Source organism: Coffea arabica, chromosome 2e (assembly GCF_036785885.1).
Source record: "Coffea arabica cultivar ET-39 chromosome 2e, Coffea Arabica ET-39 HiFi, whole genome shotgun sequence".
NCBI lineage: Eukaryota > Viridiplantae > Streptophyta > Magnoliopsida > Gentianales > Rubiaceae > Coffea > Coffea arabica.
This window is the reverse complement of record NC_092313.1, coordinates 2,792,645-2,808,553: the sequence shown is the minus strand read 5'-3', so window position 1 is coordinate 2,808,553 and position 15,909 is coordinate 2,792,645. Positions and strand designations below refer to the sequence as shown.

The 15,909-nt window shown below is 37.9% G+C and overlaps 3 protein-coding genes across 5 annotated transcripts; 1 reads left to right on the top strand and 2 right to left on the bottom strand.

Moving 5' to 3' along the window:
* Nucleotides 1-951: 951 nt before the first annotated feature.
* Nucleotides 952-2,162, bottom strand: LOC113729370 (dehydration-responsive element-binding protein 1B). Its single transcript, XM_027253674.2, has one exon. It carries the CDS (start codon nt 1,967-1,969, stop codon nt 1,268-1,270), a length of 702 nt encoding a protein of 233 aa, XP_027109475.1. The 5' UTR covers nt 1,970-2,162; the 3' UTR covers nt 952-1,267.
* Nucleotides 2,163-7,928: 5,766 nt separating this feature from the next.
* On the bottom strand, nt 7,929-9,145 carry LOC113728459 (ethylene-responsive transcription factor ERF027-like). Its single transcript, XM_027252861.2, has one exon. It carries the CDS (start codon nt 9,054-9,056, stop codon nt 8,313-8,315), a length of 744 nt encoding a protein of 247 aa, XP_027108662.1. The 5' UTR covers nt 9,057-9,145; the 3' UTR covers nt 7,929-8,312.
* Nucleotides 9,146-11,739: 2,594 nt separating this feature from the next.
* LOC113730109 (uncharacterized) lies at nt 11,740-14,840 on the top strand. 3 transcript variants are annotated; one of them, XM_027254593.2, is made up of 7 exons: nt 11,740-12,345; nt 13,058-13,173; nt 13,261-13,349; nt 13,495-13,569; nt 13,976-14,083; nt 14,154-14,252; nt 14,363-14,840. In XM_027254593.2, the coding sequence occupies exons 1-7, from the start codon at nt 11,939-11,941 to the stop codon at nt 14,621-14,623; spliced, it is 1,155 nt and encodes a 384-aa protein (XP_027110394.1). In that variant the 5' UTR covers nt 11,740-11,938; the 3' UTR covers nt 14,624-14,840. The 3 variants fall into 3 exon arrangements, with proteins under 3 accessions (XP_027110394.1, XP_027110395.1, XP_027110396.1); XM_027254595.2 differs by having other exon boundaries at nt 12,173-12,345; nt 13,045-13,173; XM_027254594.2 differs by lacking the exon at nt 13,976-14,083 and having other exon boundaries at nt 11,741-12,345.
* The last annotated feature ends 1,069 nt before the right edge of the window (nt 14,841-15,909 follow it).

Genomic DNA, 15,909 nt, shown 5'->3' with positions numbered 1-15,909 from the left:
CCCTGGATTTCAGTATTTAGGGGGTGTTTAGGCCGCATTCTGGATTCTGAATCGGAGTTGGAATGAAAAATTCCACCATTCAGGGTCTGTTTGGTTGGGAGTAAAATGTTTTCCTTGGGAAAATATTTTCCATGGATGTAATTTTTCAGGAAAATCATTTTTCTTTCATCATTTTCAGGTGTTTGGTTAGCCTATTGAAAATATTTTCTTACTTCATTTTCTGGTGTTTGTTTAACTTTTGAAATATTTTCACTTTTACCTCTATTTTTACTTTCTACACATTATAACCACATACTTCTTCCCATGCAAAATAAAAAAATTTATCTCATTGTTTAACTTTAAAAAAATCTTAGAGAAATGTATATATGAATAAAAAATGTCTCCTTAAGCAATAAACAAATTGCTAGCCATTCATTGTCAAATATCAATCACACGCAATATTTATTGTGACATATATCTTGCATTCTCATTGCAGAAAACTTCTCTGGATAGAATGTCCTTATTATACATAATTAATTACTAGAATAGGATGAACAGGGTAAGCCCTTTTTTTGATTTTGAACATACTACAAGTTTTGAAAGTTTGACAGATACCTTTATCAGGCGGGATGCGTGCATTTCGGAAAACAACTTCAATAAGTTTGGAAGGGAAGTTGTTTTCCATAAGATGAGTAAAAATCTTTTACACAGTAAAATATTTTCAGTAACTTTTGTGCAACCAAACATAAGAAATTAGAAAAATATTTTCCTGAAAAAGATTTTCATCCGAAACAAACAGACCCTCAGGATCGACTTTCCTCGTTCTCTCTCGTCTGTTTGCTTTGGAACTGGAATGAGTATTGTACTACTAACGTTTCTCATCAATTTGAAACCCCCCTTATAACTAGGGAATAACAAAGAACGAAATTCAACACTTTCTGACTGACTGTAGCAATTGAAATAATACCACACTTTCACATCACGAACATTCATTCACACACCAGTACCTGTCATCAGGCAAATGGTGGTAATCTTTCATTACTTTCACACTTACATAGAACAACAAGAAGTGCTCTCTTGGCAGTAGTTATTTAACTAACTGTACAACCTACTCTTACTTTTGTTTTGTACATTGCGTTCCACACTATCCGTACAGGTCCCCAAAAACTGCAGTACGGAATAGATAATTTACTACGCAGTTCGTAGCAAGCTAGTAGTCTAGTACTAGCAAAAAGTACTACTACTACGATCCACCAACTACAGAGTACTTCTACATATCACCAGTAAATCAAATCGAATAGCTCCATAGAAACATATCAGCATTAGCTTCAAGTTCGAGGTCATCCCCAACTCCACATTGGGGTGGAGGCAGCATCAATCCTTCTGCCATATTGGCAATCAAGCCAGGCATGCCAAAAACCGCATCCTCATCCATGAAGAAAACATTTTCCGGGAATGCCACTGATCCACATTCCTCTTTATTAGCATCATCACCAAAGGCAACTGATGATACCCCATCACACGACTCCGACGGCCTAAAGGCCTCAGCGGCCTCGGCGGCAGCCTTCTGAATGTGCTTAGGCTCGGGGGATTCCGGAACGGGCAGCCTCCAAGCAGAGTCAGCAAAGTTCAGACAAGCAGAGCGGCCTCTGAGGGCAATAGCCGCCACGTCATGAGCTCTAGCAGCCATTTCCGCAGTGGGGAATGTGCCCAGCCATATCCTTGATTTCTTGTTGGGTTCTCTGACTTCACAGACCCACTTGCCAGAGTTCCTTCTCCTGATGCCCCTGTACACGGGATGCCTGGTTTCGCGAAACTTTTTCCTGCCTGCACGTTTCTTGGGATTATTGGAAGCTAAGAGCACTTCTTCGTCCGAGTAATTGGCTTTGCAGGCATTGACTACGTTGTCCGAAGTTGATGAAGAATCTGGAAAATCAGGGGATGATGGATTAGGAATTGGGTCGGAGTAGCATATTGAGAAATGGTTCATTCTTGAAAAAATAGTAGTAGTAGTGGACAGTGCGGAGTTAATTCAACTGAAAGTTAAAGGCTGAAGTAAGGAATCGTACGACTTGGTGTTGTGAAACTCAAAAGAGGGTATATATATAATGCAGATTAATTGAAATGATGGTTGAATTGACTGGAATGTATGATATGATATGAAATATTTGATGACTGTTTTGATGACGATGATGATGATGAGCTAGTTTGTATAGAAACTTGGCGGGTTTCGAGGGGGTGGGGTGAATGATTGAACGCTCAAGAGACGCGAACGCGGAACGGTGATAAGTAGCCAGCCAGGCTGGGGGCCGGGGAGCGGGATTTTGATAGTTTCTAGTTAGCCCAAGTGGGAGCAGTCAACTTTTAAGGCAGGAAAGAAAGTGGATTTCTTCCGACTCGAAGCTGTCTTCGGGCCCCAAGTTGTACTTTGTTTCACAGTAGTATTAAGGTTCGAGGCATGGTGTATTTGACACGTGCTCTGATGTAACGCAGCAACTTGGCTGCTGGAGCCAGGTGGAGGAGGGGATTTGACTCTTCTGAGCTGGAAGGATTAGGGCCCCCTCATTTCGCTAGTTTTATAATCTTTGATCCTTTCGTGGTTATCTCTTGACCTTTTCTTTCTGTGAGGACGTCAAATTCCTTATTGCCTCTTTTTTTTTTTTTTTCCTCGTCTGTTTGACATGTAAGAAAATTGAGCCAACTGATCACTTTTAACTTCAGACAAAGCCTGGAATTAATAGAAAGTGATAATCTTGAGGAGTACTCTATCTTAGCTAAATAATTAATAAATAAATTTTATATACAGTGACGGTGTGTACACCGTCATTGTTGAATGCATAACCCATGTATAAAATTTGAATTTCAAATTCAAATTCAAATATAAATTATGTGTCATGCGTCAAATGATGAAAATATATACACAATCAGTGTATAGATATTAATTCATAATTAATATGAAATATTCTTGGATGGAAGCTCATTTGAACTAAAAAAACTTAATTGTATTGTGACATTATTTTGGGGGACAAACAACTTGGTAAAATACTCGGATAATTTATTTATCTTTTAAAGTATGAAAAAAAAAAAACAGAACCAAGTTGTTCTCTTTATAGTACTACTAATGATTCTTATGGCTTTTTACCAGCGGTTGCTTCTTTTTTTTTTTTTTTTTGTTGGTGGAAAGGCAATAATTGATTACGAACTATTCAACAAAGCTACAGGGCAACTAGCCAGAGCATAGAGGTGTCCTTCTATTTCCTAATTTCCGTTCTGGCCTTTGGGAGACACAACACAAGAAACAAAATTGCCTTTTTGAAATCACGTCATGATAGATGACCCGGTTCTCAGTACACGGTTGACAGTTAATACCGGTGGTTTTCCCGCGGAAACGCGTGAACCACGTGCTGAATGGGTAAAATGGGTAGCACTCAACAACGTGCCGCTTACTAGGAGTGGTATGGTTGTCCGTCCCCACTTCCATATTCAGTGATCTCATTCCTCCGCTAGTCAGTAGTCACTCCTATAACAAAAGTCAGAAACCGGAGAAAGCCAGAGAGGAAGGTAACCAGGAAACTCGAACCGGATTGTCCTCTTCATAGCCTTCTTTTTCTTCTTCTTCTTCTACTTCTTCAGCTGTTGATATTACTTTTTGTCAACATTGAGTACAACGTTGCATTAATGGCCCCAATTCCGTGTTTTGTCTTTCTCATACGAGATCCCTTTCTACTAATTAATAGTGGAAGCAGCTGGATCCAGTGAACTTGTACCCTATCCATTCCGACTGAAAGCGCCACAGCCGCCTGTTTCTTCCCTGGATTGCATCCGATTGCGGTGGCCCCTGAGTTCCAGTCAAGGTTTGGATTAAGTCTTTAAGAAGTAGTACACAGTATCTGATTTCCAGCATGTGAAGGAATTAAAAGATCCGACCAAAAGGAGAAAAACAAAAAATGGCGAGACGGAATTAGAAGATGGAGTATAAAAAATGCCCCACCAAAAGTCTAGTGGATGGAGCTAAGGGGAAAAAGGAAAAACTTTTTTTCTTATAACATGACCAGAATTAATTCTCAAGAGAGCTGCAGATGATGCTGCTGAGTGCGTTATGACTCCAAACTAAAGCCTTGTTTGGATTGTGATTTTTTACAGAAAATTTTTTATATTTTTCATGAACATATTTTATAATTACGTTTTTACCTTATGTTTTTTTTTCTTTTTATAAAAAATCCTAAAAATAGCAATTCAAATACGTTCTAAAGCTTTGCTTTGACAAGTGTACAATATGTTCACGTATATATATATATATATATATTTACCTCTCAAGCTTTGATTCAACGTTTTTTAATTTTTTTTTAATAATGGTGGGGCGAAATTTAAATAACGGGGAGAAGAAAAGAAGATTGAACCTAAAATCTTTAAGTCCTAAAGCCTCAATTATGCTTGGCAATTGGGCGGGATTGATATTGGATTTTCACTTAAATGTATTATACCCAACCCGTCCAATGTTATATTGGGTTGGGTCATATTGGGTGATCTTAAACCCATGACCCAACTATGACCCAACATATTAATTAATACATTTTGATATATAAACTTTTTTGCATATATTTTAACATACAAAAAGATTTTTTTCACAAACATATACACATTTTCACATACATAAATGTATTTTCACACATAAACACAAACTCACTTCTTAAATTTCTTAGAAACACATCATAAATAGAATAATATTTTATTATGAATTTTAGATAATAAATTGTACATTTAAATAGATTAGTTAAAAAAAATTGTTTACGTTATACTTTTTAATACTACTAATTGATTGAAACTTATTTTTGTGACAACTTATTAACATTTTTACTATTCATATATGCTTTTATTGTAAGTTGTAATACTCTCTGTATTCAAATTATTGAATGCTAGATTATATTATGCTTGAAAATTTAAGTAAGAGACATATAATTTGTTGTATTATAATATTGATGAGGAATTATTAACAATGAAATACAACAAGTTAGAAAGAAGTAAAAGAATGCAATTAGAACAAATTTAAAACTTTATTCTATGTAAACGAAATATTAACAAACAGAAGCAAGTCGTAACTTGAGAACAACCACCAAAAAACTAAAAAAAAAGGAGAAAAATAACATACTCTTAAAAGGCATAATAAATTATTATAGAAGCTAAGCAAATATAACTATTGTTGTAAAAGTAAAATAAGCATGAGTTTTTATTTCAAAATTCTTTTTTCTTTTAAATAAAAATTTAAAAAATGATTGAAAACATATATATATATATATATATATATATATATATATATATATATATGAGAATTTTGAATACAAATTGGCCAATGAATTATTAACACATATCCAAATGCAAGTAGTTGGACATATGCATATTGAATCTTGTATTTATTGTTTTGAATTACTTTTAAATAAGTTGGATATTAAGTGTCCAAATAAAAAATTCAACCAGCCCAATAAATAAATTGGATTTTTCTTACCCAACCCAATAAAATCCATAACTCAATTGAACCAACCTATCATTTAAAATTAATGGACAGGTTGTTGGGTTTTGAGCATTTTTTTACCTGCTCTAGTCTCAATCTTATTTACTAAGGCAGGGCTTTGATTCAATATATTTATTTTTTACCCGCGAACGAAATCAATTCATTAACTGCTCTCCTTCTTCACGATAGGGCAAAATGACAGTGGGCTTTATTTTATTAATACTATAGCATATTCACATGGCCCCTGCACAGGGAGGAAATACATAAAATTTAGTTATTTTTATTCTTCATAATCCTTTTGCATCGATCGAAAGATCATCTTTGAACTTATAAATATCTGTTCCCGTTTGTCGCTTTTACAACTCATTCCATGCCCTCGACCATAGTGGAAATAGATATGATTTTTGTCCTACTTTTCGCCGGATTCGGACCAGTTACCACGCATTACAATACCTAAGTTGTAGTATTTTTTTTAAGTTTTTCAACTTTTTTTTTAATAAAAGAAGAGTGAGATTTAAAAATTTAAAAAGTAAAAAAAAAAAAATTGAATACAGTAAATGGATGCCTTATCGGTTTACTTTTAAGTTTCTTAAAAGTTCAGATGACATGAAACCACATTATTGTTCTTTAATCTAAACTCATTTTTTTTAAATATCTTTAAAGAAAAAAAAAAAGATTTAGGTGAGCTATATGTTTATCCGTCTATATGTCACGATAAGGTATATAGGGCAATTTTTCGTACCAAAATATTAGGTCAGTTCCACACACACCCCCCCCCCTCCTCCCCAACGCGCGGCCCCCAAAAAAAAATCTAAAAAACCACGGGGGATTTGTTTTGGGCAAGTAATACCTGTGTTGGTGTGATATCATTATCACCCACCAGAACCATAATTTGAATGGTGAAATATTTCTGATTCGATGGTCCACCTTGATTTCTTGACCCAGAGGGGGAAACGTAATCGGCCCCAGCACATCTCTTCACATAATTACTTCTTCTTTTTTACACATTATAAACATGTACGAAATCTTTGTCAGTCATTTTTTGGGATCATTCTTTTTAAGTAGAAACATCAAACCAAAAAGAAAATTAAAAGTTAAAACATCAAATTACAAATATTTCCTTTTCATTTCATTCCTTTGAACACAAAAATGAGGTAAAAAGAGAACCCGTAGTCCCTGCCTCCTAAAGATTTTGAAGCACAGGGGAATTTTGCAAATGAACAAGCGCGGCATAAAGTGATCAATTCTCTCGTGTTTTAGCTGCCTCTTCAAAACTTTTTTTTACTGTAGGCTATTTTCTCAATAGCGATATTGAAGAGTCATCCTCCCTTTTTTCTTTTTTTTTTAAGAAAACTTTTACTCCCTTGATGACTCCTATAACAGTAATGCATTAGAATTTTTCAAAACTTGTCCAGTGGTAACTCCAGTATCAGATTCCCCCCTTCCCCCCTTTTTTAAGTAACTATCTCCGTCTTTTTCTTTTTTTTTTTTTCTTTTTTTGGCCTTCTTTCTTGGTTGTGAAAGAATCAGGGTCCACTGAGGTTGGTTTAATTTAGCCCAACCCGGGATAACTCATGTGGTGTGTTGCTCCTTTTTAGAATATGAACATCAAGGATCGAGTTCCGGGTTAACGTGTTCGAGAGGAATTAACCTCTCCTCTTAGGCCGCAAGGGATTAATCGGGCTGAAAGCCTGGATATCCCTATGACGAAAAAGAAAGGAGGTTGGTTTAATTTAGTGATTGGCCATTTTTGCTGCACCGAATTTAGAAGATCCACTTAGTAGTATATTCCCATCGTTGTCAGACCAAAAGCATCTTCCACTTTTTTCCGTCATATAATTCCTGGGATACTCTATTTGACAGAAATTTTGATTGAATGACCCAATACTTCCTTGTCCTCGCGTCTTTTTCTTCATTTGCGGGTCTTTGGGATGCCTGAAGCCTAAGATTGAATTAATCAGAGAAAGCAGGGGATGTTTCTTGATGGCGAAATATAGTTAGAGCCTTTTTTTTTTTTTTGGGCTCCATCTGAAGTTTGGTATATATAAGTGAAAGTTAAAAAACCTGATACCATATGCATGCTGAAGTCACGCCACAGATGACAGATGCACCCAATTTTAGGTAAATGTCGATGAACATATTTCATCTACGAGGGTAAGCAACAACTAATAAGGCATTTAATCTACGACTTTAAGTATTTAACGGTCATCTGCAGGACTTCAAATCTGTCTGTCTCGAGTCAAACATGGAAAAAGGTCAAGCCTGCTTTGACATTAGCTCTGAAGGCGGTTTTTGTGTTTCCTTTTCCAGAAACAGAGCAATCGTTTTCCGAAATTAATTAGACTTTCCAGTGATTCACTGAATACCGGGGAGAGGTAAAATATTTTTAATTGAGGTCACTAGTTCTTATTATACAGGCCCTAAGAAGACAAAATGCACATAACAAACTTGGCACTGGAAAATCACTTGTTACTGCTTATCGCGTACAATGAGAGGGGTCTATATATTTACGCTCTATATATTGCTGACTAGCATTTAGGTTGCAGGCAGCAGAACTGCAGAACACAATATTCTCAAGCCTCACACGACTATGCTTCCCAACTCCTAGCTAAATGGGAGAAAATAAAGAGGGGAAATCAAACTTCACAACATTCTAACAGAGTAATGGAGCTCTGAAAAAGTTGGACTAGGAAAGAGCCAGAGAAATCTAATATGGTGGAATTGGTCTAAAGACAGCATATGACCGGGAAACTATTGCGCTACTAGTATTTTACATACATTGTTTTGCGGGCTAGATTGAGAAGGTGAAGAAGAAGCACCGGCGTCAAGGATAGCTCCAAAGATTATCTGCGTCGGAATTCTCCGGCGACTCACCAGACACCGCGGGCTTCATCCTTGGCGGGCTCACCAGCATTCCCTCCGCCATGTCAACTAGCAAATTTGGCATGTCAAATAGTTCCTCCTCGTCAACAAATTGATCTTGTCCCATTTGATTATCACCGGAAGTCGACGCGTTGATGTCCTCGTTAATTTCTACAGGGTCTCTTGGAGATGTAGCAGGAGCTTGATCAAGCACTGGAGGTTCTTGCAGCGGTTCTCTAGCGGCAGCAGCACTTGCGGCCGCGGCGCGTACGTCTGCCGCGGATAGAGAAGCCGGTATAGGATAGGTAGGAGCTAATTCCGGGAAGTTTAGAATGGCGTCGGGTCCTTTCAATGCAAGCGTGGCGGCGTCATAGGCTGCAGCCGCCATTTCTGGGGTGGGGTACGTGCCCAGCCATATGCGCGTAGTTTTACGTGGTTCACGTATCTCTGACACCCATTTGCCACTCCTCGATCGAACTCCCCTGAAATGAGGATGCCGTCGTGATGGTCCGCTGCTTCCGGTGGGTGAGGGAATGGTTGCTGAGGGGGATGGCTGTGACGGTGGCGGTGGGCATTCACAAGTGTTTGACCAAGAAGCAGTGGCAATAATACCTGTGGGTTTTGGTTGTTCCTTCGGTTGAGGAGGATCGTCAGGGTCTGGGTCGTCTGGTCTTAAAGAATTGTTTGGCTGGTCACTTTCTAGCATTTTGCTCGAATTGGTGTTGGGTACAACGTGGGATTAGGATCGAGAGGGATTCGGTTACGTGTGTCATGCGGAATTTTGGTTTGGAGCTTGGGACGATTATTTGGGCCATTTAAGGAGGGAGAAAGACCGACTCAAAACTCAAAAGCGTGGGTAAATCGCGGGCCCATCGTCCGCTCTGCTCTCCAGTCTCCACTCATTGTTAACGTCTCCGTCATTAACTCGTAAAATTAGTACTAGTATTGCTTTTGTACTGCTGACTCACCAACTGTTTAACAGTTAACAGTTAACACGAGGCAAAGAACACATGATGATGCGGGTTTTCGACACGTTATCAGTTGGAGCTGGAAATTAGCTGTTAAATCTTCGCACTTGCCACACTTAAGCCGCGGGGTCTACATCCAGCACGTGAATCGTAATGTTTCCTCTGGGGACAAAAATATTAATAATTATGAGTTTATGATTTCAACTAATCCTATTGGTTGTGCGCTTAACCCATGTGTCCAATTTCCATTATCTAGTCCTCCTGCGGGGCATACCCCTTTCATAACTCACAGTTTTTTGTATGAGTGTTTCGATAAATGGAGCATAGTATCTTTTGAGGCCCATTATTCATCAAGCATCAATATAGCTACTTTGGTGGGAGATATTCAATAATTAAGTTCGTTATTTAAAATGTGCTCATTTTGTTTTATCAATCGAGACAAGAATTATATAAATACTAAGATTAGTTCTTATGCATTAGGCATTATATAAGACGAGGAAATTCTAATTTCTCAGTGTCATGCATACTAACTGTATAGTCAATTTGAGTTTTTGCTCGTAATTGTACAGTTTTTTATATTAATAAAATCAAATTATGATTTAAAAAAAATCATGAACCATCATTTTTGAATTTAGGTTAAAAAAATATAAATTTTATGTGAGACAGGTAAAAGTTTGTTTTGATATGGGAAAGTGTGACTTAGGGCTAGTCATCCAAATTTATGACTAATTAGATATTAGTGAGTTTCACTAGTATATGTAAAGATGTAGTAAACGAATCTAATTAAATTAAATATTTTAGTTTTTAAGTTTGTTCGATTATTTTAATAAGTTTGAGATGGTGTTCAAACTTTGCTAGTTTATTTATCAAACTAAACTCGAGTCAAGTTCAAGTAGTTTGGACTTTTTACCTATCAATTCTAATTTTATGCTAATCAAGTCAAATTCGAATTAAGTTCAAAATTTTATCAAATACACAATCCTACTCAAATTTCGGTTGATTAGTTTGCAAACCATGCTCGAACGATCTCTTACTGAACTAAACTCGATTCCAATACCGACTAACTTGATTCATTTTTCAACCATAAGTATTTGATCTTCTTTTGAGTAAATATTTGTCTCGTTTTATACTTTGAATTTTGACCGTTGGCACAAAAAAGGAATTACTAAATGTTACCTATTACTCAACTCTACGATCTAATTAAGTTCTAACAGCTTTTCTTCACAACAATAACACTGCAAGCAACAGTAACTAGTAAGGCCCTGATCAGGTGACTATTAGCTCTCTTGTTCGACTCTCAATCTTTTCTTTTCTTCTTCTTTTTTTTTCCCCTCATGTAAGTTTAGGATTCTCCTTAAAAAAAGAAAAAAAAAATCTGCAAGCAACAATAAAGCTTCTCGGGGAGGCCTTTATTTCCAGATTCAAGTACGAGTGGAGCTAATTTACTTGCAAAATGCAGTTCAAGACTTCAAGCATGTAATGCATACTAAGTTAACCATATCGCATAATAAGTCAGATAATTAAATTGCGCGCGGATTAACACAGTAATTGGGGGAAAAATGCGCGTAAAACAGTAGTTGACGCAAACTAGTTGGTACATGGCGGACCTAAAGTGGGGGCTAAGAGCAGGACGTCCGAACCCATTACCGTACCCCAATTAATTGGTATAGACACTCTGGACGGTCCTACTAAATGCGAGGATGTGGATCACTTCCAGTTGATTTCGTCCAAGCTTTGCTTTTTAATGCAATCCAAAGGCTGCAGAAATCAAAACCGTAGCTGAGTCCCACAGCAGGGCAGCCGTCTCGCTCTCAATCTAATAATAATCATTTTGTTTTTTTTGGGGGGGGGTTTGTATTGGCAGAGATATTTGTCGTACGACTTTGTACCATAATACGTTGCCAGAACCGCACATCTCTAACGCTGCAATTGTGTCACGTTCTAGTTCACAACTCAAAACCAACGCTACCAGCGTACCATTGTACCCCACGGCCGGGTTCTGAAAATGAGCCGCAACAACTACCATACCTACCTAATTATGCGAATCATGATTGGCCCAAAAAAAAAAAAAGTACGAGTTTTGAATACCCATTACATATTATGGTATTAAGTCCATTTATGCTTTACAACAACGTTTGTTTTGATGAACTCATCTAAATATAAGACGGAGAATAATGGGTTGAAAGGTAAGTAAAGAGGAATTGTGAGCAGAGAATTTTTTACTTGTCAAAAAGATAATATATAATTTAAAGTGGGTATAACACCAAAAGGTAAAAGATACAACCGGCTGAAAGGTGAGTGGAATGAACACACGAGTAGAATAAACCGAGGGGTTGGCAATAAATCTTTGGAAATGATAAAATCCTGACAAATTACTCCCGCAAACATGTTACATCAGCTTACCAAAGCCACAAACTCTAGGAAAAGCTTCTTGTTCCAATACGTACCACAGGTTGTTGGATGGATCGATCCTGCGCCCTTGACTTACCTGGCATTTTCGAAAGAGCACCTTTCGTTCTTGGGAGTTAGGACTAGGGCCGTACACGGAGTTCTCTGGCCGGTGTAGTCTTTGAACTGAAGCTAGAGCTCTTGTATTGTATCATCCAACGTCTCGTTGAGCATGAAAATCCTGGCAAATCCATTTCCAACCTTCACGACGGCGGCTAAACACCACTACTCTGATGGCCTTAGACTCAAAAACAAATGCATCAATACGTATATTACAAAAGCGTCCGTCAAACCTCCACCCCCCGAATTCGATTTCAGAACCGAAATCTTGAGTGGATCCCAAACCGCAATTGCTGAAACGCATCCGGAGTTACTTGACTTGGCCAACAATGGAAGCTTGGTTCTCGTCACCAAGAACCAGTACGGTCCAGTGCCAAGCTGGAGAACAGAGTTCGCTGAACCAGAGGCCATATGGCTATTTGGAGCCACCCATATTTCAAAGGAGTCTGCCGATGATGTTGGAAGGGTCATTCGTGCTGTAAAGCCTGATAATGTCGTTGTCGAACTTTGCAGAAGCAGGCAAGTCTTTGCACGATGGTCGTACAAATCCAACGCTGCTATTTGTACATTAATATTATTTCCAATCTGTTTTTTGACTTTACTTATTTGTGAATTTGGTTACATAGAAGTAGACAAGGAGGACTTTAGTCTTTGATTAACTTGCACAAGTTGATTTAACGAATTCGGAGTGGAATAGATTAAGTTGTCAATTTAGTGTGTTGCGTAATAGGGTGGAGTAGTTTCTAAGATTGCATCAGGTATTAATGCCTCTATTTCCAACATTGCCTGATGGCAATTTGGAGTATTCATCGAGCATCAAGGAATTCGAAGAGGCTTTTTGCAAATCCCTTTTAGATCAGATTGACTGATGTAGAAAGAATTCGTTTCCCTTCTGGTCTTTCCTGAGATTGCACGGAGTTCACTTAGTTTGAAGGAAACTTGTTAAATTGGTTTAATATACCAACGTCCACAATCTTGGTGGAAAAACGGCAATGTCAAAATGATGTATAAGACGAGGAATTAAAACTACAGTAAGTGCTTTGTCATGAGGCACAGCAATATTTCAATGCTTGAAGTACAAAGAAGAAATGACACCGGAAATTGGTAGTGAAGAGATGCTTTTTGTTTTCTTTTTCCCCTGCTGGTGCTGCATTAGTGGAACTGATGTAAATCATGCTTCTATGTTGTCAATCCACTACTTAACTTCACATCCTGCAGGGTCCACTTTCAGAGCTGGGATTATGTACACTTGTAGCGATGGGAAGCTAAAGAAGCAGTTAAGGTCGAGCATGTTTTCTTTAAGTGGGACTGGATTCTTTGGTGCAGTTGGTCGCAGCCTAGGCTTGGGTATGTTCATGGACTTGGCTCCGTATTCGCAACTCTTTATTTAAGTCCGTGTCCATAGCCGATTTTATTCTGCTCTCCATTGCACAGGTGGTCAAACTGCTTTAGCATTGCGCCTAGTGTTGGCAGCATTCTCTTCCAAGTTATCTTCAGAAATTAATCGACCTTTTGGAGATGAAGTACTCTCTCTACTTATCAAGAATATAAACAAATGCGTATTTAAAAATATATCAAGTCATCAATTTTTGCTTCTCTTCTTCATCCTTTTTTATTCTATTCGTTTCCCCATATGATGAGAACTTGGATGGATGGCTTGATTTGCAGTTTCGTGCTGCCCGAAAGGCTGCTGAAGAAATTGGTGCTCAGATGGTAATAGGAGATCGACCAATTGAAATTACTGTATGTACCTTGGCTCACTTCTTAAGAACCACTACTATATCCCTTTGGAATTGTTATAGCCACTTCTTTATTTATTAATGGTAACTTTTTTGACTTTTCGACCGGGTCTGTTGGACAAAAATAGGTAACCTGGCTTCCGCTGCATTTACTCACTTAGAAGTTAGAACCATTCCCTTGTTATCGAGCTGTTATTAAAATGAAATACAGGATTATTTTTCGTACTTTTCTTTGAGTAAAAAGTTGAGGGGTGTGCTAATAAGAAACTTAGGAATGCCAATGAAGTACTTGATCACATCTGGTCCTGCCTTTCTTTCCTGTTTCTCCACTAGCCATCGTTTAGATGGTTGAAGTACTTGATCATGGGGTTCAAAAGAAGACGGTAGTGATGGTTATTGCTGAATTTCAGCTTGAACGGGCATGGAATTCTCTGATATGGAAGGAAAAACTGAGTCTGTTGACCTCCGTTATTGGTGGATTAACATCATTGTCGGACCTATCCATGAAGACATTAAAGGTTTCCTCGGTCTCCCCGGTATTCGTTTAGCCTTTATCCTTTTCTAATTCTGCACATCTTTATACATCAGGAATCAAGCGCTCGGGAAGAAAACTGTTTCCAGCTCTATGAGCAGTTGAGCTTTTCATATCCATCGCTCCTGCAGCCCCTCATACATGAACGCGACGCGGTAAGTGGCTCCTACCTTAAAATGGATCCATAGAAAGCGAAGTACACTGGGGAAATCTTTCTGGTCCTTTTTCCTTGATGTGGTTTTCTTTTGCACAATTGTGGTTTCAGTATCTAGCATGGTCTCTGAAGAGGAGCAAAGCTGTGAATAATAGTAAGCAAGTGGTGGGAGTAATAGGAAAGGGGCACATGAATGGAGTCATATACTCGCTGATATCGGATCAAGGGAACTTGCGGTTCCGGGATCTTGCAGGACAAAGAGCTTCAGGAGATGGCTCTACTTGGCTTGTTCGTGCTCTTAGAAGCTTGATCAGGGACACTGCACTTGGCATACTACTCTGGTTGCTCTACGAGAAGATTAAGACTGGGTGATCAGTAGTAATGCATACGTTCAGAATTTAATTTACTACCAGGAGACGATATATCTGAGCTAAAACCTTCCCGCATTATCTGGAACACGCAACAACAGGCACAAACAATTGTGTTCCATTCCTTTTTCTTACTAATCCGAATTGTGCTGCTGTCCTGATATTCAACATAATTTTCAGTCACGCAACTATTTGATCGCGGATCAAGAATTGCCCAGAAACGGATTCCTAGTTTCTTTGGTTACCTTTTATTGTTTTTGGTTCCCCGGGCACATTTTAACGTTTGTGAATGAGATGGATGCTAGAACCCTCTGTTAAATTTGCCGTTTGTCCTTGAAAAGAAAAATAATAATAAGAAGAAAAGAATGCAAAAGGACTCAATTATATTTTCCCTTCAAATGGGTGTAGCGATAATCGGGCCGTCAAATTCCAGAATTCATTAGAGTAAGCGCGTTTTCTACTAGCTGGTTTTTTTTTTTTCTTTTTCTTTTCAAACAATGTAGTTAAAATAAGTATCATTCTGTTCTTTTATTAAAAAAAAAGGAAAAGATTTTTAAACCTTTTTTTAAAATATAAAAACAGAGTATGTATTCTTATTTATTTCTGTATATGTTAAACGAGAACGAAATGGGCAGAAAATTGTGTATATTAATGGAAAAAATAACAATGTGGAAAACAAGACAATAATTCCATAAATTGACATTGTAAAATAATGGAATGGGATGTGCCGCAATTTGGTAGCGTATTTGTTTTGGGTACAAATTTTGGCGGTTACAACTTACAATCCTGTCATCCCTATGAAAGAAAACAAAGGGAAAAACACGAGCGTTGCCAAATGAACTTAAGGACCTGTTTGCAAAAGAGTTTTTTGCCAAGTTTTTTTTTTCAAATTTTTAAATAATTTTAACTACAATAACCTCAAAAATATTCTCAAATATTTTAAAATATACACTTCAAAATACTAAAAAAATATTAAAAAAATTACCTTCCTTTCCTTTTCTTCCACCTCCACCTCAATCCGCCACCATCTCCACCGCTGGCTAGCACCGATCAGCATTTACACTGGCGCCAACAATTCCTCTATTTTTTTTCCTTTCCTCTCCTCTCTCTCTCTCTTCCCCTTCTCATTCTTCCTCTCACACTCTCCCTCTCCTTCTCCCCTTTCCTCCCGTCCTCTCCTTCCCTTCCTCCCACTCCTCCACTGGAGAAGGGGAGAAAATGAGAGGGAGGAATGAGAGAGAAAAAAGAAAAAAAGCACCATCAGTGCCCGTCGTCGATGGAGGTGTCAAT